A 24539-nucleotide genomic window follows, 5' to 3' on the forward strand; every position below is an offset into this window, starting at 1 on the left:
CAGAATGATGATCACTCACATTTTAGATTAATAATAAAATCCAAATGTAATTGGCCAGATCCTCCCAGTAGAGAGTGCGTGTAACCTGTCATCTGGCCAATATGAGAGTTTGGCACTTCTGTGGCACAGGAGAGGCCACCCTCATACAGCCAAGGGGGACCTTCTTAGGACCCCGTGGCCAAGAGAAGATAAAACTCTGGGAAAGTTGTGTGAGCAGAGGGCAGGTAAGGGCTATGAAGGTGGAAGTAGAATGGAAGAGCTATTTGCAGATTTATGTAAATTGTCGAACAGCAGAGGGAATATCTATCCTGCCTTTTAAAAATGCGCTTTCAACCCCAGACCTCTCTAGCTACTGCCCTCCCTCACTCTTCTCTTCAACAGCCAAGATTTTGAAGAGTGTATCCTTACTGGTCCCATTCCTTTACCTCCCATTTACTTCCTGATCTACTTCTGTTCAGTTTATATCTCCTTCCCTTCACAAACTGCTGTCTCCAGATTACGGATGACTCCCTTGTTGAAAATAAAATAAACGACCCCAATAGAAGCTTTTCAGTTTTGTTTAAGCTCTCACTATTGTTTGACATGCTTTAATTTCTGTGACACTACTCTCTGGGTTTTTGTTGTTGTTGTTGTTGTTGTTGTTGTTGTTTTATCTTCTTCTGATGGGTTCTTCCTGCTTTAAAAAGTCTTGCTGTTCTTTCCACGGGGATCCTTTCAGACTCTCCTCTCCATACTCTAACTACTCTGTCTAGGGAATCCCAAGCATTTTTGTAGCTACATCATTCGTATGTCAACAATTCTTAAATCCATGTTATTAGTCCACTTCTCTTTCCTGAGCTCCAGATCCCATAATCCTTTTCTATTGCATGTTTCTTTTTGTGTGGAATGTCCTGAAACTAACTCAGATTCAACATGCCCAACTACCCAAGCTTGTTTCTCCTAACTTTTTTTTTTTTTCATAAATGGCATCATGCTATCCAGAGACATTCAAGCCAGAAAACTTGGTATCCCTCTGTGGCTAGCTTTATAATTGATCTCCTTGATTCCAGTATTGTCCCACTATGGTCTCTTCGTACAAAAGCCAGATTTGATTTTAAAGAGTAATTCAGACCACATCAATCCTTGCTTAAAAGTTTCCAGTGGCTTTCCATCACAAGTGGAATAAAATCCAAACTTCTTATCTTGCCCCTGCCTGGTCTGGCCCCTGCCTTTTTCTCTACCTTCTCTCTCACCAGTAGCCCCTTTATTTGTTCTGCTCCAGTGACTTTGGCTTTCTTTCATCCCTGACCCACTTCAGGGCCTATTGCTGTTTTATTGCCTGGAATATTCCAACTCCAGATCTTTGCATTACTGGCTCCTTTTTCTGTGGTTGCTTCAAATGTAATCTTCACAGATAGGTCTCTGTTGATCATCTTAGTGAATTCAACACTCTCCCTTCTCCCTGCTCATCCCCTTCGCTCATCTTGATTCCTGTTTTGCATTATATATTGGAAGTTTTTCACTTTCTGAAATTATCTTGTTTGTTTACGTTTTCATTACCATTTTTTTCTAGAATGTAAGCTCTATGGAAGTGGAAACTTTACTTTATCACTATATCCCTCCCTATTACCTCAAGAGTACAAGAAGTACCTGAAGTTATTGGTGGATAACCAATAAGTATTTTTTTAATGAGAAAATAAAAAGGCTAAACAATGTTCTTGGATCCTGAGTTCAGCCAGACTGCGTACAGTTCCCTGAACTACAATACAGCTGCATACTCTGCTTCCTTTGCCCATAAGTGCTCTCCTCTTTCCTCTTTTTTTTGGCTCAACTCCTGCTTATCCTTCAGTATTTTGTCACCCCGTCTCCCCTCCAGGAAGGTCTCTTTGATCTTATGGTTTATGGTTAACACATCCGATAGACTTCACAGCACCCTATACATTTCCTCATCATAGCATATATGCAGTTACCATGAAATTTTGTTAATGTATCTGTCTCCCCCACTAAACTAGCTTATGGCAGGGATGGCATTTTATTTGTATGTCCAGCTAAGTGGGAATCTACAAAACTCACTTGAGGAAATCTACTAACAGAGTTCTTTAAAAAATTATTGGGTAAATCATAGAATCCTTTGGGAATGTAAATTAGCTGTCTCTCAAGTTCTTCATTTGCCAAGTTTTGATTTTTAGGACACTGACATTTTTAAAATATAGGAGCATACATAAGCTTACTTATAGAAAAGGTTTACATCCCCACTAAAGTTTTCTATAATAAGAGTAATAACATCAAATGTGATACCTACAATTTATTGTCTGGGATTTGAATCCAGGTCTCTGATTTCTTAGCCCAAGCTGTTTCAGCTACACCATGCTGCCCCCTATGGGACAAGCCCATATTTCAGAACTGTTTGTTAAAAATGTTAATTCTTGTTGTAAAGCTTACAGAATTGGGAGCTTTTATAAGCTATAGAATCAAGAAAGATGCTTTGCCATTATTTTAATTGACTAGGAAATGGCACTAGTCTCAACATATCCTAAGAATTATATTGCCTTTGATTAGTATGCTTTCTATTTATAAGCCAGAGGTATTTTGTAGAACTCTGTGTTAACCCAGCCATGTTTTGTTCTCAGCATTTCCTTGTAAACTCCAAACTCCATTCCCAAGAGTAGAGGTGATGTGCCAGGTGTCTCCTACAGCCTGCCTGAAAGTTGTCTCCTGCTTGTTTTATCCATGATGAGGCCAACCTACTTATTTGGCTTCAGGGTCAGGATGCTTTATTTTTTATTTATTTTTATTAAAAAAATTTTTTTTGTTTATTTTGGAGAGAGAAAGAGACAGAGCGCAAGCAGGGGATGGGCAGAGAGATACAGAATCTGAAGCAGGCTCCAGGCTCTGAGCTGTCAACACAGAGCCCGACGCAGGGCCTGAACACAGGAACCATGAGGTCATGACCTGAGCTGAAGTTGGACGCTTAACCGACTGAGCCACCCAGGCGCCCCAGGGGTCAGGATTCTATTTATCCAAGATTTCTTTCTTTCCCATCTTCCACCCCAGGACACTGGTGCTATGCTGGGTGAGTTCACCCTGAACTTTTCTCCAGGCTGGGACCTATGTCCTGCCTCTTTATTGTCCAGTGTCTATTTACTAGAGGCTGGGCCTTATCTCCTTCCTTACTTGGTTTTGGTCAGATTCCCTTGGCTGACTTGGTCCACACTTGGCACCATATCAGTCCCCATTCTGCATTTCTGAGGCCCTATCCCTGCTCTGTGTCCTTTTATATCTGGGAAACTCAGGCTAGAACTGGACTAAAGCTTCTCCACTGCTGGATGGAGTTAATCTCAGGTTATTGCCCTAGTTTCCTATCCCTCCACTGTTCTGATTTTGATCCCTTTCTGCTTTTAGACTCTTACCACTATATAGTGTTTCCTCCTGCTTACTGAGACCAATGCCTCACCATAAAAGAGCCTCATTAGTGGAGATAGGACCAAGAGTCTGGTGACTGAAATACGGGTCTTTAGATCTCATTGCTTACCACTCACAGCCTTTCTTCTGTGCATCTCTGGGGATGGGGATGGGGATGCAAGACAGTCGATATGTGAGGATGTAGAGTTGATCTTCTTGAGGTTCTGCCCATCTGAGGGGTCTATCAGCTTCGTGATGGGTAAGCCACAAACTGGCTGTTTGTATCTTGCATACTGTAGAGCATCCATGATCCATCTCATTTCGCGCCAAACTTCATCTATTTGCTTTGGAATGAAATTATAAAAGACTTTAAGTTTGCCAAACAGGTTTGAAAAAAGAGTAAGTTTCCCTGAGAATCCAAGATGATACATTTTCCACAGTACTGGTTTTGAGTAAAATATTTTCAACGTAGGTTTGCTAAGCCAGAAAATCCTGTTCTTTATCATCTCTTGTGCCTTGCATATTTTTACCTGAGAGGCTATATCATCTGGTGCAAGTCGTGGAAGATCTGAATTCCAGCTGGGACCCCCACTTTTAGCTCTGTAATAACCTTTGGCAAGTCACTAGGCCTCTTTCAGCCTCTGTTGCCTTATTTGTGAATGTAGACAAAACCTTTTTACATATCTTTTTTTATATCTCATAGGACTGCTATGATGATTGGGTGAAATGATGAATTTGTAAGTGCTTTGTACTGCAGAGTACATTTCTCACACATATGAAGTGTTATTAATTCTCAGCTTAAGATGAAATATTCCTCATTAGGGTATTGTGAGGAAGGGATATGATAAAGTCTAAATTTCAGAATATTTGAAGAAAGAAATGCAATTTTAGTTCTTCTATACGAAATAGAAAAGCACAGCATTACTGGAATATTTTGCTAAGCAGAGATTCTTGGATCTATTTTAATAGAAAAGAAATAACTTTATATATTAAACTTATTACTTTCGTACATATAAAATAAGTGCTTCTGAAGTACAAAACAGTTTAAATAGCTTATTCCTAAGTAATTAAAATATCCTTACATTTTTAGGGTAGTCCATTCTATGTTGTTACCATTTTGGTTTCAGGGTTATCAGAAAATTACCAAAGTAAATTCAACAATATTTTCATTATAGAGTACAATTGTCATTTTTCTGAAGCATATTAGTGTAAATAAAAGTCTGCCTCTGTGGATGACAGTCTCCCAGATCTTAATAGACACTGGCCATAAACTTGCTGGTTATTCTGACTTTCCAAGGAGGGGATGTCAGTTATACATTTTTTTCATGGGACCCTGGAGCTTGTGATAGGCTTTGTGTCTAATTTCACCTGGGTGCCTTTGGCAAGCCATTAACTTCTGGACCGTTTACTGAACTGTAAAAAGAGGAGGTTGGACTAGATGATGCCTAAGGTCCCTTTTAGCTCTGACACTTTGTGATTTATTTTTGAAGGGCATTTGGAAAATTGGTGGCACTCAACTTCCAGGTAGAAGATGTTAATTGTATGAATACTGCAAGGTTAAGGGCTGATTATAGAAATTTTAAAGATTAATCTGTACTTAAAGGATAGCCTTTAAGAATATCCACAACACAGAGTAGAGTCTGAAACTGTGATAGACTGCCATGTTCAGAGTGACAGGCAAGCTAGAGTGAACTAGTGTGGTCAAGAGCCACTGTCCATTGCTTTCTATTCTGGATTTGGCAGAGTATTCAGGGCTGGTAATGAAAGCATCTGGTTGAGTTTCAGCCTTTGTTAGGCAGTGAGTTGGGCAGGAGAGTCAACAGTGGGCAGGTCATGAGGACGCATGGAGCATTGTAAAGGGGGCGAACTGAAGTTCAGCAGGTAAAACCAAAGTGGGAATCCTAGAGGAGACTTGGACAGATTTTCTTGTTGGGATTGTTGCTCTCTCAGCTGGCTTCTACTGGTCCTACCTCATGTAGCACTCTTGTCTCAAAGTTATCTTAAAGGCACTACTGACTGTGGACAGCTTTTAGAGTGCCTTCTAAGGACAGGAACTGTGCATTTCTGTCTTTTGTTTTTGGCTGTGCAAAGAGTAGCTACTCAATAGTGATTGCTCAGTGAGTGAATGAATGAATGAATGGTTACCTAATTCTTTACATCTCTACCCCCCCAACAGAGTTATTATGAGTATTAAGTAAGATAATGTAGATAGTGCACTGTATAAAGTATACATTGTTGTAAAGTTTTAAGTTGTTAAAATGACAATCATGATTATTGTATGAAGCTGAATGTGGCCTCCCCCAAGATATGCCCATGTCCTAATCCCTGGAATTTGTGAATATTGCCTTCTATGATAGAAGAGTAAATATTACCTTGTCTGCCAAACTGGGTGATTCAGTTAAGGATTTTGAGAAGGAAGTTTATCTTGGATTATTGGGCTGGACTCTATTTCAATGACAAATGTCCTCATAAAGACATTCTTACAAGAGTGAGGCAGAGTGAGATTGGCAGACAGAAGAGAAGGAGGCAGTGTGACCACAGAGCAAGAGATTGAAGTGATGTGGCCACAAGTCAAGGAATGGCAGCAGCCACCAGAAGCTGGCAGAAGCAGAGAACATGTTCTTCCCTAGAGCCTCCAGAGGGACTGTGGCCTGACCAACACCTTGATTTCAGACTTCCAGTCTCCAGAACTGTGGAAGAATAAGTTTCTGTTGTTTTAAGTCACCTGGCTTGTGGTAATTTGTCTCAGCAGCCCTAAGAAACTAATACAATTATTAATAATCCACATACTCTCTTTGGATAAGATTATTTCAGCCTTATTGCTGAGGATGGATAGTGAGATTTAGCGTATAGATTTTAAAATTGTCTGTATAAACAATGTTTATTTGTTATTTTTTCTCAGTGATGAAGTGGAGAAGTATTAACTGAATAAAAATGTAAAACATTTGTACAGGGAGGCCCGTGGCCTGAGTTTAGCAGACTTAGCTAAGTAGCTCTAAAAGCAGTACAATTTTCACCCATTTTACCTTATACTGTTGATCTAAAAATAACTGACAACATAATCCCCCTGATTTTAAGGTCCAAATTCAGCTTCTAAAGACTTGCTGACACATTTTTAAAAAGAAAGACCATGAACTCCCTAGGTCTGTTGGTTAAAAGTTCTGCATCCATTTCTCACCCTGCCCTTTAAAATTTTTGGTTTTCATCCCATAAATTACACCCTTTCTCTGTGCTCAGGCAAGATAATATTTTTATTAAAATGTAAAGGTGATTGGTTTTCTCACAGCACAGTTACAAGGTGCTTGAGGGGATGATAGATTGGCTATATTTAATGAGCTGTGTTTCTATTACAGCTTAGGAGCATTTGAAGCATTACAGCGTATAAATTATAGCCTAATTGCCCTTTAGGCTTTAGCAGCTCAAAATATGCCAAGCTCCAAGTCTCTACACTGTGACATTTCTGCTGTGTGTGCTGTCTATAAAACCCGTATGCCTTATCTATGAGTTTCTACACCTCCCCTGGTCCAGGCCCTCCCCTTTTCTGGCTGCACTCTTTGGCTTCTTTTCCTCACCATATTTACATAGACTCCCTTGCTCTTTACAGTGTTTGGTTTGTGTAGTGACTTCAACACTGTCTTAGATCTGGAATCATACAAATGCTCTCGTGGCTGGCGGTTGCCTCTGCAGGTTATGGTGTGTGGTGGGCTGAGCTGTGAATGCCAGCGGGTGAGTGGCTGCAGCTGGTTTTCATTCTGAGTGGGACAGCGGATTGAGAAACCCAACGTAGATAAGGGGAGAGATGATACTGCATTATCTCTAGTCAGTGAAGTTATCTATGTTGGATGGAGCAAAGCAGCCCACTGAAGGCCTGGGTACAGGAGATGATCTGGGTTTACCCTGGCGTAGAAGTGATTTTTTGAACCCTTTGGGAATTGGCTTTTATCCAAGTCTACGTGTACCTGGCTGGCTGGAAGGAGAGTATGTAGAGGGGGCTCTCAAGTTACCTGCTTTGGGAGACTAGAATGGGCTGCAATTTTGAAGAATTGCTGGCCAGGGCTGCCTTTATCCATCCCACTTAATGGTGTGATGAAAGGGAAAAGAGAAAGAGGCAATGGAGCCCTAAGCTAGGTGAAAAAGAATGGAGCAAGGAGTAAGAGTGGGAGTAAGAGTAAGAATGGAGCCAGGAAGTCCTGAGGGGTCTGAGACTGAGAAAGACTGAAAAAAGTCAGCTTTCTTGTTGGATGAACACACTGGATTCAGAGAGGCTTAAGTGGAATAAAAGCAGAAACAGAACCTAAGGCATGGTTATAGAAGTGTTTCTCTAAAAACATTTATGGTTGTTAAAGAAGTCATGAAATATTAGGGCCAACCAGGCCCTTCAAAGTCATTCAGTCCAAATCTTTCATTTTACATACGAGAAAATTGGGGCCCTGGAGAGCAAACAAATTGTCCATTACTCCAAGGCCTATAGGTACTCAGGACTAAAAATGTATGCTTACTGATCTCTGGTCATTGTTTTCTTCTGCTCCACGTCCATTATTATTGGGTTCAAAAGATAAGCCGGTCTTTCCTATTCTCATGCCTCATTCTTCCCTTTCCCGCCCCTTCCCCATATCGATGTTCCACGTTTACTGGAAATGAAATAAATGCCATAAATGTTTGAATTTTTGAGCACCACGTTCTCAGGTTAAGGAAACATGTGATTTATTAAAAGGTTTATTTCTTTAGTCTGAGAGGTCGTCTAAGGTATCTCATTTACAGAGCGGGAGAAGTAGAATAAGATTTGTCTGCTCACCACTTTGCGAGTGTATTACAATATCGTCTTCCTGAGTTCTCAGTAAATTCCAAATCAGAGCATTTTTCCTACTTATTAATGAATAAATGAATACATAGTTTACTGCATACTTACTATGTGCAGGCAGTGTGCTCAGTGCTTTACATGTGCTATCTTTTAGAATTCTCTCAGTAACACTATGTGCTAGTGGTAGTATTACCTTCCCTATTTTACACATTAGGAGGTTGGACACAGAGGACACAGCATTTCTCTCCTAAATGATTGTAATAGCTTCATATTTGATTTACCTACTTTTGGTTTTCCCCTTAAATCCAGGAATGATATGCAAATTATCTAGTGAGCATAGCCAATGAGAATGAGTGTTTACAAGAAATAACCAGTATGTCCATACCACTGCAAAGGACTATTCCTCACCTTGAATCTATCCTAAATAGCTATGAGGGCCTATAACTTACTTTCTCCAAGACTTTGGCTAGGGCCCTCTTACCTACAGAATAAAGTACAAATTTCTTACCATAGCCTTTAATAAAGCCCTGTGATCTGATCTAATTGCTCCTTTCATTCCTGCCTACTTTCTCACTACCTTCACTCAATTTATGCCCCAACCAAGTGACTACTCATTATTCCCAAAATACCATTTTTGTATTCTTCCTGCCTTATCTGTTTATACTTTTGCTTTCAATGCCTCTTACTGTAGTCCAACCTGTCCCTCCAGACCCAGCATGGGTATCAGTTACATCTTCTATGGCAACTTTTCTTATACCCAAAAATATAAGTAAATTTTTACTTCTTTGTGTTGACAAAAAAAGATTTTTTTTGGTACTTTTCTTTTGGCACCTAACTCATTTTAAAAATAGTATTTATACACATTTCTCGTCTATCCTACTGGATTTTAAACTCCTTACAGTCAGGGACCATATCTTATTCAACTCTGTATCTCTCTTGCAGTGCTTGCCATCTGCATGTTCAACAAATATTTACCAAATTGAACTGAACATGTATCATAGTGATATTTATCATGGGATATTACTATTATACTCATTTTGTGACTTGGGTAATATAGGCAGAAAGATCATAAGATTTGTCCAAAGGACTTAGAGGCAATTTCAGGCGAGATTCAAATTGTCTTGATAATTAATTAGTGCCCCTGTCACAAGAACCTGAGGTGTCACTTAGACCATAGACAGGGAGCACATTTTCTGGCCCCTGTAGCCACACATTAAAGCGTCAGCTCTGCCAGAAAGAAGTCTAAACCATGGGGAATCTCAGGTCCAATTGGATTTGAGTTAACATAAACTGGCGGGTCATCTTCTCTGTTTTCTCTGGGATATTGAGTTAATACAATTTTTCTTTCTGTTAGAATTATCAGTGGGCTCCCAGGTAAGAATACTAATCTGATCACTACTTCCTCTGGCAGTGGTTTTTCTCTCCAATATGGGAATCCACCTCTACCCACCATAGTGACTGATGCAGTCCTTAGTAACACTGTGATTTATATGTAGCTCTTTCTTAAGCCTTTGTTTAAAAACTCACATCTTCCTAAACTCCACATTTTAACCAAATCAACAGGCTCTTGCATACTGTTGTCTTTAAGTAAACCCAGATTGCTGTTCTTTCTCATGCTTGGTTCTCATTCCCTCCACCCTTCCACTTCTTCCTTCCTTCCACCTCAGAAGAAATAAACGATTACCTGAATGAAATCTAACACTTGCTGGTGTCTTTGTTTGGCAGCTGCAACCTCGCTGTCTGAGATGGCTTCCCTCAGGGACTGTTGGGTATTCAGAGAATCCAGCTCCACAACAGCAGAAAGGCGGCAATACAGACTAATAAATTTCTCCCTGTAGCTGCAAAAATGAACTGGAAAATGGACAAGCAAAATAAAACATGTTAAGATCTGGTATCAAAATAGAGAAATTCATACCTCAGAGAAAACAAGTTGAATGAAAACATGATTTATTAATCCTATCAGTGGAAAATATTAAGCCATAAATAAATTATAAATGTGCTCTTTAGGGGCCAGTTGTCTGGCTTTAGTCAGACAGTATTCCCTTTTAAGGTTTACCAAGTCCTGGTAAGGCATGGGGAAGTGGGGTTGGCTCAAGCTGCAGTTTATGTTCAGCTCCTAAAGTTGAGGCTGTGTGTAAGTATCTATATCATCTATATCTATATCTATATCTATATCTATATCTATATCTATATATCTATCTATATATATCCCTCTCTATGTATCTGTGTGTGTGAATATATATATATATACACATATATATGTATATATATATGTGTATATATATATATATTCATTTCTGAGAAAATAAATTTGCTTATCACTTTAAAGGGAAAAAAAAGTCAAATAGCATTTTGCAACCTAGTTTTGGTTTCCATGTCTGATTTCCAGTAAGTATCTTATATGCTTCTTTTCAAGGCCAAAAGTCCCAGAAGATGCAAGGCATACTTCTCTCAGGCTATCTTTTGTCTGGCTGGAAAACTTCCCAGAGGACCTGGTATGATGGGTTTTGATCCTTCTCCTGCCTCTCTGCTTCCCAGCTGCCCTGGAAGGAGATAGACCATTTTTGTCTTTGGCAGACTTGGCCTTCCTCTCTCAAAAGATAATGGGCCAGAGGCCAGGGGAAATAGTCTAACGTTTATCTCCATCTTGGAGGAGGGAGAGAGGAGTGTGGGACTCAGCCTCATGCAGGTACCCTGAGGTGATCAGATTTTCCATCCTTCTCTACCTGGCTCTGATCACATACCATAACATTAGATTCCAGTGAGCTGGGGAAAGCGTCCTGAATCATAGTGTAGTACCAGTTTCTTCCTGGCCATTGTTGAATTTGCAGACTCACTTTCCAGGAGCCTTATTTACTCTGTGTATCTCTGACTTTCCTAGTTTGTTCCATGCTTTGGAAATAGGGCTGTTATAACTCCAAAATTGGTGGAAACATTTCTATTCTGGCTTCTTTAGTGAAGAATTCTAGGAAGAACATCTAATTACTGCCCTTGGGCCTCTTTGCTATTGATTCCAAAGACCTAGACCTGGACATTTAGGGAAGCTAAAACCACACTACCTTAAAACGAGGCATCTTGTCATCTCCACACCTCAGTAGGAAGCCCTACTTCTCTGTAGAGTGAGAGATTTCTGTGCACCTTACAATTTCCATCTTACCGCTGCCTACTTGCTTGCTTGATTTCCTCCTAGGATGAATCTCTGGTGTGTGTAAGGATAATCTGCTCTGTTTGTGTTTCCTCATATGGAAGTAGAAGAGAAGAATGGAATGAGGGCTTCTGTGGATCATCCTTATTCCAAGTGTGCACCATTTAAAGGAGGTGTTTCTCAGTTCTAGGCTTGGTTTTTCTCTCTGGTATCAGATCCTTCCTTCCCACTTCCTGTGCAGCACTTCTTTGCCTAACTAATTTCATAGAAGAACTAATTTCATGGAACCTCTCTGGAAACGACAAACTATTGAACTTCTCCCACAACACCTACTTTTCATGCTATTTCCCTGCTTAAAGACTTCTACAGAGCTCCTTCTTGACTTCAGGACAAAAATCAAACCTCTTTTTAAAACATTTTTTAATATTTATTTTTGAGAGAGAGAGAGTGCGAGCGAGCATGAGCGGGAGAGGGACAGAGATAGAGAGGGAGACACAGAATCCAGAGCAGGCTCCAGGCTCCAGGCTGTCAGCCCAGAGGCCCAACGCATGGCTCGAACCCACGAACCATGAGATCATGACCTGGGCTGAAGTCAGATGCTTAACTGACTGAGCCACCCATGCTCCCCAAACCTCTTATCACCATAAGGAAAGAACCTTGCAATATAGGATTTGAATATATCTTCAATCATATCTTCCTTCCATCATGCAGCCACCCTTCACCCTCCACTCGAGTTGATCCTAAACTTCGATCAGGCTGAATTTATTACAAGTCTTGTTACACTTCCATACTTTCGCACATGCCTTTTTCTTGTCCTCAAATACCCTTTCCTACCAGTGTCTTCAGGTCACACCAATATCCTCAGGTCAACTTCTTCTGATGCTCTAAGATCCAGTTTAAAACTGTGTCTTCTCTGCAGTGAAATCTTCACTGACACCTCTTCCTCTGCAGGTGGAATTAGTTTCTCTTTTGTGCTCCTGGAGCACTTGTTTCTAAATGTATCGGGACACTTACCCTGCTTTATTATAATTACGTGTTTACTTGAATGCCTTGGTATTAGACTGTGATTTCTGGGAGGGCAACAGTCATGTCTCCTATTTTTATTTCCTCAAAATCTGGAACATTATAACTTCTCAATTGATGTTTATTGATTGAATGAACAACAACAAAAAAATGCATATCCTGGTCGGAAGAGGGCAGACCCTTCCTCCAAAGTGTCCTCTTTCCCTCTGTTCTCTCTTCTCTCTGTGCTCTTGATTTTCCTGTTTTGAAAGGTGTATTTCAGGTCTGTGATATTTGCTGGCAGTTCTACAGGAAAGAGTCACCATTACTTCGTAGCTTACTCTTGACCCTTGTAACTCCCTGAATGTGTCTTTATGCCTTTCAAGGAGGGATTATATCCTGTTAGCACTTGACAGATGTCCTCTCTTGGCTGGAGAGTGAAGAGAGTGAAGTGTCTCACAGTCTGCCTTTCCAAACCAAGTTGGAAAAAAAAAGAAAGGAAATAAAAGAAAAAAAAATCCGTTTTTTCTCTTCTCTCTAAAATATGAAGATAGGGAGATTAGGGAGAGGCACTAAAGAATTTCTTTAAAAGAAACACTATCAGTCCCATATGAATTCTAAAACGCCAGGGTGTCCATAACTTTCTCTTGTTGTGTCTCCTTGTGGTAGGAGCCTTGGATCAGTGGGTGGTCTCACAGTGCCCACACCAACCCCTCCCACCCCGTGCCACTCACCACAGTGAGCTGTAAGGACCTTTCAACTACAGCGCCTCACTTTCCCGCACTAGTGGTTTTTATCCAGAGCCTTTAATGTTACTTTAACAAATGTTACTTTAACATAGTCTTTTGTGGTTTAGCAATGATACATTTGGTAGCCATCACAGAGGAGGGGAGGATAGACTGGAAGCTTCTAATTTTTTTCTAATGTGAATCACATGCATTTAACAGACAGAATGGTATAAGGGTACAACAATGCATTATCTGGACCACATGATTTGTTAGTAATTTATATACTATGTCTACTTTTCTGCAGTGTTTTTTCTCTCCCTCTTTTTTGCATATAAGATAGTGACAGACTAAAATGCATTCAGCACCAACACTAGAAGTTGGATTAGGAGTATCATAGAGTAGAAAGTACTTGCGTTTAGGTGTCAGACAGAATTGGGTTTGAATCATAGTTCTGTCAGTTCCTACCTGCGTGGCAGTGGGCATGTAATCTCTGGGAGCCTCAATTTTCCCACATCTAAGACTGATAGTAATGCCTGCTTATGATTAACTCATATCGTATACATACAGTGCCCAGCACAGCATGTAGCACATATCATAAGCAAAATAATTTTTTCTTCACACCCTTGCCCCAACCCTTTAGAAAGAATGAGGCATTTCGAGTTAGAATATTAGAACAGGATTGAGAGTAGAATATTCTTCTTAAGATCTTTAACTTAGTAAAATCCTAATAAGTCTGGGTCATGGAGCCTAGTTTAGAAGCTAAAAAATCAATACGGTTACCTCCTGGGGTGAATTTAGTTACATGACTTCTTTGCCAAGGTGTCAGAAAGAACCCCGGGCACAAGATGCCCCTCTAAAGATTCCTGGTAGTGAAGGAGTTGACAGTTGGAATTCAGGAATGGTATCCTAAGTCATGAAAAATGGGCCTTAGGAATGAGGGTTGAGACTGTGCCATTTCTTGTAAGCCTGTGGCCTGGATTCCATTAGGCTCAATGCCTGGATATCCCACAGGCACCTCAAAACTCATCATTTGTCAAACTGAACTCATCATCTTTACCCTCCCCCAAACCTGTTCCTCCCCTCATCTTTCCTATTTTGGTAGATGGCAACATTATCCATCTCAGCACCCTATTCAGACTCTGTGGCTCCTTCACCTTGCTCTTCAACCACATTAGATCAATCACAAAGTCCTGTTGATTTTAACTCCTAAGTTCCTCTTGCCTCTGCTTTCTCTTCTACACCCCTCCTGTGGCAGTTTTGGTTCCGGCTCTTATCATTGCCACCTGGACCACTCTCTCAGCTGTCTCGTTGACTCTAGCCCCAGCACCCCCTGCCCTTGCTTTTGCTGTTCTGCAATCCATCTTCCACAGAGCTGCTAAAATCCAGTAAGACCATATTATTCCTTTTTAAAAAATCTTTTCATGACTTCCCATTGCCTACATGATAAAATCTAACTTCTTTAGGATGGCATAGGTAGCCCTTTGTGATTCTGACCTTTTTAATATTTAGTTTCATCTCCTGTCACTCTTCTCAGGTGCCTTAAGCATCTGGCACAATGAGCCACTAAGAGTGTACTTAATTGGACTGCATTTCCTCAGGTTTTTAAGCCTTTGTGCATGTTGTTCCTTCTGTTTAAAATGATTTTCCTTTTTTTAGCCCTGCCTTTTCTTTCCTTTTCTGAATGTTTCTTTTTTTCTAAATATATATATATTAAATTTTTTTTTTTACATTTATTTATTTTTGAGAGGCAGAGGCAGACAGAGCACATGTGGGGGAGGGGCAGAGGGAGAATCAGACACAGAATCCGAAGCAGGTTCCAGGCTCTGAGCTGTCAGCACAGAGCCCGATGTGGGGCTTGAACTCACAAACCGTGAGATCATGACCTGAGCTGAAGTCAGACACTTAACCGACTGAGCCACCCAGGCGCCCTATCTAAGTATGTGTGTGTGTGTGTATATATATATATATATGTATATATATATATATATATATATATATGTATATGTGTGTGTGTGCATATATATATATATATTTAATGTTTATTATTTTTGAGAGAGAGAGAGACAGAGAGCAAGCAGGGAAGGAACAGAGAGAGGGAGAGACACAGAATCCGAAGTAGGCTCCAGGCTCCGAGCTGTCCGCCCAGAGCCTGATGCGGGGCTCGAACTCACAGACCACGAGATCATGACCTGAGCTGTAGTCAGCCGCCCAACCGACTGAGCCACCCAGGCGCCCCTCACTATATTTTTTGAAGTTCATTTTTTTTGTTTACTTATTTATTTATTTATTTATTTATTTATTTAGAGGGAATGAGCGGGGGAGGGGCAGAGAGAGGGGGACAGAGGATTCAAAGTGGGCTCCATGCCGATAGTAGAGAACCTGATGTGGGGCTTGAACTCAACGAATCGTGAGATCATGACCTGAGCCAAAGTTGGACCCTTAACTGACTGAGCCACCAAGGCGCCCCCCCCCCCCCTTTTCGGATGTTTCTTTCTAATTCAAGATCTAGCTCAAATATTATTTCTTTAAGGAAGGATTAGGTGTCTTTCCTTTGAAGTTCAATAGCCCACCTTTTATAGCCAGGCTTTCATTATATTGGGACTTTTGGTATAGATTTCTGTATCCTCTACTGGGTTCTAGGCTTCTGGTGGGCAGACTTTGTCTTATTAACATCTGTATGTTCAGCCCCAGCACAGTACTTGGCATACAGTGGAAACTAGGAAATGTTTGTTGAATGAAAAATGCACCAAACACTTAAGTATGAAATATATACCAGGCTTCAAACTGTTTTTTAAAAATCCCCCAGTTTTATAATCTTGCTAGTCCAATCAGCTTGAGTCACAGAGCCAAGGAAATAAATACATTCAACTTTTCTTATCATGGGCCTGCTGTCAACTGTGACTGCCCATAGGGTCAGGACAGGGCCACCTCCTCAGTGCAGGCGAGGCAAATCCTCAAGATGGCACATCATTAGACAGAATTTCTAAGAGCTCATGACACGGCTTTTTCCTTTTGTTTCTGGGAACAGTTTAAATAGTGACCCTTGTCAATCCCCAGGCACATGCTTTGTTACTGCCGCTGAGTGCTATCCTGCTCCTATCCAAAGGGTGGGATGGGCGGAGTGTCAGCTCTCAGGCTAAGCAGAAGGAGTAGACTGGACCTTGTACCACCTTCCTTAGCTCCACCTTTCTCACAGAGATCTCACGACATCTCCGTGACAGTCTCCTTGTCCCCTACAAGTAATCCTGTGAGAGAATAGCCTATGGGTTTGCCCCAGTCTAGTGTTTACTCGAGGAGACAGAGGGCTAAGCTCCTTTATCATTTTGTCCTTACTAGATCTATTTAGTGCTAGAATAGGCACGGACACAGTTTTCCTTAGCTGGTTAGCAAGTTATCTGTGATCACTCAGGCTGCTGTCAGGAAGGTGGTCACTTTGCCAAATCTCATATCCTTTTGTTGGGACAGGGGTGACTTGTACAAGTCAAACGGAAATACAGTGTAAACTTTTTTATAATTTACCTGTGCCAGTAACTTGCACCTTTTCAAGTTTCATTTAAAATTCCTGTGTTCTTACGATTTTCTGAGTTCTGATTGAATTTTCAGTAACGTTCTCTTTCTCAGAAGTGCTTAGTGTGTCTGTTGATCTTTTACTATGGACCTATCAATGGAAGACAGAAGTCCCTACTTGTAAAAAACAAGTAAAAATTGCTTAGCATCTTTCTTGAGGGCTTAGGCCCACTATATAGTAAGCTCTTAGAAGTTCCTATAGAAATTGTTATTAAATGCTTAGTGGGCTAAAGTCTAATGGAAGAAGTATGATAATTTTCTTGTGGAAAGCTTTGATTGCTTTTGGGGATAAGATAGAGTCTGTCATGGTTCTTACTAAGGCTGAGAAATATTTTAAAAATTGTTGCTAGTGGTGCTGAAGTATAATAGACATTGTACTAGTGTGTGTTAATTTCCTGCTACTGGCAACATTTCCTCCTGACCTCTAGAAAAGACTAATAGAATTATGTATGTCAGTGGAACCAAGCCCAGTCAAGTGATCTTTTCTGGAAACTTATATTGTTCTCATTAATCAGTTGGATCACCAATGGTATGGTAATGAAGGAGGACCAAGAGAATATGAAGGTAGATTTTATTCTAGGAAAAAAACATTTTAAAGTCAGGAACTATTGAGACCCAGGCTTTGATCTATGCCTTGGCTTTCATAGATGAAGAATAGTATCTTACAGTCATATTGTTTTTAGTATTAAGAAGAGGTAAGATATGTCAAAGAGATAGGTCCTCTTGGATTCTATGATACTATGATAACTACATCTCTAGTTCTGTAAATTCCTCAAATGTCTTTTTCTCTGTGTTCTAGGCAATACTACTTCAAGTGTGGTCCATGGATTGTATCAGCACAGTATCAGTGGAGAGCTTGTTAGAAAAACAAATTCTCTAGTCCCCGTCCCAGCATCTCTGGGGTGGGACTCCAGGTCTCTTTTCACATGCTCTCCAAGTGATTCTTACGCACATTAAAGTTTGGGAAGCAGTGGTCTAGAGCATCATATCCTAAAGTGTGTTTTCTTAGTTTTTTTGTAAGTGCCACACCAAAAATTGTTCCAATCATGGTCAATTTGGAAACTGCTGGGTTAAACAAAGTTAAGCTTTTTAGTTTCCATTATTATTATTATTATTATTATTATTAATTATTATTATTATTATTTTGTGGGAGGCTACCAGATTTTGCAGAGCTTCTAATATGTTACTCTGCTGTTCAAAAAATTCTCTTGTGGACTTCTAGCACACTTAAAGTACAATCCAGAGTTATCATGGATAATCCAAAGGTCTTATCATGGCCTGTAGGACCCTGCATGATCTAGCCATTGACTCTCTGATCTCATTTCCTGTCTTTGTTGCTCTTGCTTAGTACACTCCACCACCTACGCTGATCTTTTAGCCAAGCACACTCTTACTTTAAAGCCTTTGCACTTGTCCTTCCCACTGTATGGAAACCTCTGGTCCCTCCTCACATGTTTCTTCTGTAGAGAGACCTTCCCAGGTCATCCTGTACAAAACCGTATCTCTGGTCACTTCACTCAAGCCCCTTACCCTAATTTGTTTTTCATTATAGCCCTCACAACTGTCTGACATGTACAGTATTGATTGTTCAACTGTTTACTGTTTGTCTCCTCCATGAGAATGTCTGCTTCATGGGGAGTTTGTTCATCACAGATTCTTTGGTACCTGGACTAGTGCCTGACACATGGTAAGTTACTTAGTAAATATTTACTGAATTAATGAACAAATGAGTGGAGAGAGGATATTGTAGAGAGTAACAGCAGTAGGACAAAGTGTGGCTGCCCAGGAAAAGTGCTTGAGCCTCCCAGAAGGCAGGATAGAGAGGACACTTTGAGGGTCGATCCTCCAGGGTCTTGGGAGTCCTACACTATTATGAGTGATCTGAAATCATTGATTGTCACTGTGAAGACCAATGAGCGTTTTTGCTTGTAATCATGGAACAATGATGACCATTTCACACAGAATGGACACTCAGCTCTCCATTGAAGTATTTCCTTAGGTCTTTTCTCTGTCAATGATCTGTCCCTGGGAAATCATTAACTTTCATGGCATCAGCTATTATTAATAGACACTGGCCAAATTTCTGTTTAGTACCCAACTTGCTCTCTTGCATTTTACTGCCAAATGGACATGTCCACTTGGATGAATTCACACTTCGCATTCAAGACAGAGCTAAAAGCATCATTTTCTTCCCTCAGCCATTTCCTCTCTGATTTCCTTACTGTGGATAATGGCAGCAGTATGCTCACAGTCTTTGAGGCTGAAAGCCATGAGAGTACTAGAAGTCTGTAGATTTCACCTTTTCTCATTCAAACAGTTGCTCAGTCTTGTGTATTACTCCTGATGTTTCTTAATCTGTATTTGTTTCCTTTTTGGGGGGTTTTGTTTCTACCCTACTATTGGACTATTATAATAACTCCTGAACTATCCACCAACCCTGCTCTCGATCCATCTTAAACAGATTCCTCAGCCTGACTCTTAAGATACTGCCCTATATGGCCATGACTTGCCCATAACCTCTATGTCCACCATTTCCTCACATCATTTCTCTGATCTAGCCAAACCAGACCACTTGCTCCTTTCCTGACTCTTTCTGAGATCTTCTGTTCCATGTCTTTGCTCATTCTGCTCCCCCTGACAAGAAAGCTTTTCCTGTTGTCCATGTTTATTAACATCTTGTCCATTCTTTAACACCCACGTCAGATATCCTGTCCTCCAAGGTGGCTTTCTGCTACAGTATTTGAGAAAAATGTGTTTTCTTTTCTTTTTTCAATATCACTTAATACTTACGATTTTGGCATATCCTACCTCATTTAATAGTAATTTGTATCCTTATTTTACTCCCTACCACTGTACTGAAAGCCCCTTGCAGGCAGAGCCTTTGTCCTACTCATCTCTGAATCTCCACAGTAGGTATCTAATATATATTTATTGACTTGAAATGAAATACCATGACCCAGACTATATTTTGTAACAGCAATGCAGTCATGTCATGGACTAATAATGTTCTTTGGGTGGGGAACTCATTGGATGGGGTCATATTCACATCCAGGCCTCTTGAGAGTGGCATGGCCAATGTTATTAATCATTTGATAGAGAAAAGGTGCAGAAAGGTTAAGTGATTGCCAGTGTCACACAATAGGGGACCCAGGACTCTCAAGTCCCGGTCTGCAAATCAGATTCAGGCTTCTCTTAATAATTCTTCCTCTTGTGGAAAATAATAATTGCTATTCTAGCTTTTTGGCATCTGACCTGCTCAGAGCAAGGGAAACAGAGAGGCTTAATCCATTTATCCTCAAGGGATAAATTCAGATTCAGATGCCCAGGTCTCAGAATGGCAGTTGCCCTGTGTGCTGCTAAATCTGGTGGCTCGGGAGCAATCCAAAGTGTGTGTGCCTCCATTCTACCCATGCAGCCACTCACCCCCCACAAATCCTACAATTCATCTGAACTGACGGAATCCTTGCTAATTGCCTCTTATTGGTCTGTTATAAGATGAAGCATGGGGAAGAGACAAAGCCTCCCTATTCACATTCTCAGTGGGCAGCAGGGGTCTCTGTAAAACTAGAGAAACTGGGGCCCAGGCTATTCATTTCTGAAAGTCAGGATAAGATCTTCCATCATTCAGAATTCCACATTATAATCACAATATTGCATCCTGGGAGACCCTGTCAATTTTTTTTCAAATGGTCTGCTAGAAATTTAGAGCCTGTTTAATATTAGAGTCTATTTAATAAATTAGCACTAATTGACTTTTTTTCCCTTCAGAGTGATACACACTTTATATTTTAATTTCACCATTTTTTTCCCAGTTGGAGATGAGAGAGAGAGGGAGGGAGGGAGGGAGGGAGGGGCAGTGCTTTTCATGAAAACATCAGTTCTTAATATTTATGTTTTAAGAAAGCAAAGGGAAGGCAAGAACTGCAGCCTGATAACTGAACACTCTGTTTAGAACCCCCTCCTCTCCAATGGGCCTTAGCTAGGTTTCAATAATTATGGCTCCGGCACATAGTCTTGGAGCTTTGCTCTCTCTCAGACTTGTACACAGTTCTAGGAAGGGTTGTTGCCAAAGCCATCATGTGATTTATTGACCCTCCACTGGGACAAGGGGAACAGATATAACTTTGTGATTTTATTATAAGGAGGCTGGGTTAATATTTCTAGGTGAAACAAGCTACTATACCAAGTTCAAACATCTGAAGAGGGAGGTTAAGAAACCCTGAGTGTGGGGTGTAAGGATTATTCTGTCCTGGGGCTGTACAGACGTCGTCTGAGGCAGGGAGCAGGAGAAGAAAGGACACATTGTGACCCATTTCCAACACCTCCTGTGTGTAGAGGCGGAAGTTCCTTGCCTGCAGAGGGACACGCGCGGAGGAAAAATAGGAGAGTTACAACATGGCACTTACATAAACAACACCAAACTGGCATAAAACATCTAACAAAATTACACGACTTCAAGCTTGGAATTTTTATACAACATAAATATTAGGGTTCAGCCCATTTAATAATGCTATATAAAATCAAGATTTAAGGCAGTAATGTTCCACATAAACTCTGAAAACAACATTTATGCTTCTTATAAAAGCAGAAAATGATTGCATTCTGTGGGCTTTTCAAAATGATGAATATAATTACATGAAGCAACAAAAATGGATTGAATTAAAAATCTACTAGTTTCAATTTAAGTTGGTTAAGGGGGAAAAATGTAGTTTCTGGCCAAGGGCTGAAAAAATTTTACAAGTATCCAAAAAAAAAAAAAATGTTGTGTGCACTCTTAGGCAGTTAGGCAGCCCTCTCCCAACATGTGTATGTAGCCCAAGAGTCACCAATGAAATATGAGCTGCTTCGAACCTGCTAAGCTCAAGAAACCCTTTAATAGTATCTACTGTCACAAGTAGAGCTGGTATTTATTTTTTCCCCCTCCTGAGTACACGGCCACCCCTGGAATAATCCAGTTGCTCCCCTAGTGCCTTTATAGCATCTTGTGCAATTTATTCTTCATCAGTGTTCGCTATTTTGAACTAACCTTGCAGTACTGACTTATAATCAGAGCAGTACCCCAATAGAACACTTGGAGTCTCTAATCTATGTCCCTGTGTCCATGGGTCGGAGGCCAAGTCTAGGTTGTTGCTCTGTTATTTAAGAGAGCCAGTCATTCCTGTGATGGTCTTCCTATTTTATAGGCTAAACATGGTTGGTGTGTGTGTGTGTGCGCGCACGCACACTGGGTAGGGGGAGATGGTGAACCTAGGCCAAAAAGAAAAAAAAGAGAAAAGAATTCAACCTAATGCTACATCATGTTAACTTACTAGACAGAGCCTAATAAACTTTTACTATTCTCTTCTGTGCCAACAGTTTTTTCTTGAAGTTGCTTATTAGTGAAGGTTAGATTTGCACATTTCAATTTGAATACGACTTGACGGTACATTTTCTGTTTGTGAAAAGACAGCATGGCATACCCTTGCCATTGCTATTAGATTATACTACCACTAGTCTGATGTTCTTAGACAAATCATTTATACATCTAACTATGCACTTATTTACATGTTCTCCTTGACTTGTGCTATCCTGAAGCTGAGACTTGGTGTCTTTTCAAGGTGGGCTAGCCAGTGATTTTTCCTTGCTTGACCAGACCACAATAATGCTGGGTCCAGAGCCTTGGAAGAGGTCAATATGGAGGAGATACAGAAAAGGGGCGGAAGTACAGTGTGTGTCCATTTGTAGGCATCAAAGTGTGCAACATGTGCAAAGTGGTATTTAAATCAATGAAAACAAACATATCAGTTTTTTTTTAACGTCTTAGTTTTATACCACAATGCAGTTTCCATCAGCTATGAAAAGAAGATAAAAATGGTAAAGACTAGTACCTGGTGTAGAGGTATATTGATCTGCTTAAGGAGAGCTTTCACTGCCATCTGGAGCTCATAGAAGAACAATTGCATGGGGCAGTCAGAAGTATGATCCACACTTTCCATAGATTCAGAGCCAGAAAGCTTTTGGACCCATTCCCACTCCTCTCTGTATGTTGAGTCAAGTTAAAATTAGAAATATAACAAAAGTTCAGAACACAGCTCAGAACATTTTTAGTGTATATGTCCAGAACCCAGATAACCAATTTTTGGTGGTTAAAACTCAATACAATTCATAAAATTTGAACTTTTTGCCACCCAAATGGAGTTTAAAATGAGCTTTTTTTCTAATATAAGCTTAGTTCACCTATCAAACCACATATACCTCAGAACAGCAGGTCTAATTTGTATCAGTCAGTTTTTGAGATTGGAGCTTTGAAATATTTGGTAATAATTTCCTGACTGTCTTCATTTTTCTTTCCCTGAAGATCCTCTGTGAGTTCTAAGACCCTGCATTTTACCACAGGGGCATCTGCTGGTTAATTCAGCAGTTGGGTAACCACAGGACTCTGGTCCAACTCAGCCAACAAACCACATGGCACATTTCAACCCCGGCCTGTTGTAATCGTGGGGACTATTTTGGTTTCTTTCCCCTTCCAAGAGCTTGAGGAGAATCACAAACAGGAACACCAGACAATTCCAATAAAAGGAACCAGGGGACACACATCACTGGTTCCATCCTCCTTTCAAACTAGTCATCTGTGTCTTTATTCTGTGTGCTCTGTAATCCTTCCTAATGAACTTTTCCAAATGTCATGCAGAAGGGCAAGGAAAAGAATGATGGTGGGAGAAAACACATCTGGTTTGTCCCCCAAAGGCCGCTCTTCAAGAGGAGCTTGAAAAGATCAAGGTAAATGCCTCCTCAGAACATTGTTTCCACAGGTATTCCAGCACAAGTCTCTAAACACGTTCATTTGGCCCAGTTTCTCCTCTTTCTAACTCTGCAGGGAGCAGCAGTATGCACTCAGGAGCAGGCCAGAGAGGAAAGGAAAGCCCTCCTCTCTGGGGATGGAAAGAGAGGAGGTGCTAACATATGTTCCCACTCGTGTGAAAACCCTCTGAGGGCTCTCCCCAGTGGGTTTACCAGCCTGGGCTCCAATCTGTGTGTCAGAAAATGAAATCGATTGTGACATGAGCTTTTCATCAGAAAACAATCTCTTTTAACCAACTGTCCTCTTGGAAAAGTGTCTGTTTTCAAGATCTCTGTTTCATTTCAATTCCCACACTGGAAAATACTATGGAAAATCTACCGTATTGTCCCAATAAGAGAAACAAAATAAAAATTAAATCCTACTTCAATCTGGGCGTGCGGTTGGCTCCACAAATAATTGAAATCTTTGAGAACCTGCTTGGGAGTTAATTTCTTTTCTCCCATCACTGATATTGAACTAAATGAGGGGGTTCTGACTGGCACAAACATTCACAAAACCTAAAGGAGCACATTGCTAAAATAGCATCTGTAATAAAATTAGAGAATAAATTACCAGTAGGAATACCATGAAACATCTACCACTAACTAAGCAGTTTAGTCTATAAGGATGAGAGAAATGGAACTGGCAAGAGTGAAGGCTACTGGAATCTTTTGTAAAAATTAAACTTGGATCCTTGTCAAGAAGAAATTAGTTGGTATAACCACTAAAAGATAGAGTCTAAACCTTTAAGACACAAATCTAGCAAATGGATGAAAGTAACCATTGCTGAGTCAACCCACAAATGAGCCATGTAACCTCTTGGGAGGGACTGATAAGATAACCAAAGTTGATTGTAGAAGTGACCACCAGATGGCAGACTTAAAGTCTAGGTGTGGTTGATAAGTGAAAGATGAGAATATGGCAGCTAGTGAGTTTTTGAAGAGATCATCATTATTTCCTTCACTGTCATCAAATAGTATTTAAAAAACATCATGAGACACTATAGTTAATAAGCTCTTGCCACCTTATGGACCAAATTTTAAATGACCCAAGTTAGGAATCTCTTTTGGTTAAGCAAATCCATAGGTGTAACTA

At 40.4% G+C, this 24539-nt stretch overlaps 1 protein-coding gene and 1 long non-coding RNA gene across 7 annotated transcripts in view; one reads left to right on the forward strand and one right to left on the reverse strand.

Annotated features, from left to right (window-relative positions):
* Positions 1 to 24539, reverse strand: part of ANKFN1 (ankyrin repeat and fibronectin type III domain containing 1) — a 459993-nt gene that overhangs the window by 16399 nt on the left and 419055 nt on the right. For all 5 annotated transcript variants that reach the window (XM_053211570.1, XM_053211568.1, XM_053211569.1 and 2 more), the window contains 4 exons: positions 22492 to 22642; positions 20808 to 20976; positions 9867 to 10033; positions 3512 to 3725 (listed from right to left, as the gene is read on the reverse strand). In XM_053211570.1, the coding sequence (XP_053067545.1) occupies positions 3512 to 3725; positions 9867 to 10033; positions 20808 to 20976; positions 22492 to 22642 (701 nt within the window). The remainder of the gene's footprint in view (positions 1 to 3511; positions 3726 to 9866; positions 10034 to 20807; positions 20977 to 22491; positions 22643 to 24539) is intronic.
* Positions 17773 to 24539, forward strand: part of LOC113592640 (uncharacterized) — a 59760-nt gene continuing 52993 nt past the window's right edge. For both annotated transcript variants that reach the window (XR_008293964.1, XR_003412560.2), the window contains exons 1-2: positions 17773 to 18311; positions 23295 to 23383. This is a non-coding gene — a long non-coding RNA (uncharacterized LOC113592640). The remainder of the gene's footprint in view (positions 18312 to 23294; positions 23384 to 24539) is intronic.

The sequence above is a fragment of the Acinonyx jubatus genome, chromosome E1 (assembly GCF_027475565.1).
Source record: "Acinonyx jubatus isolate Ajub_Pintada_27869175 chromosome E1, VMU_Ajub_asm_v1.0, whole genome shotgun sequence".
Taxonomy (NCBI): domain Eukaryota; kingdom Metazoa; phylum Chordata; class Mammalia; order Carnivora; family Felidae; genus Acinonyx; species Acinonyx jubatus.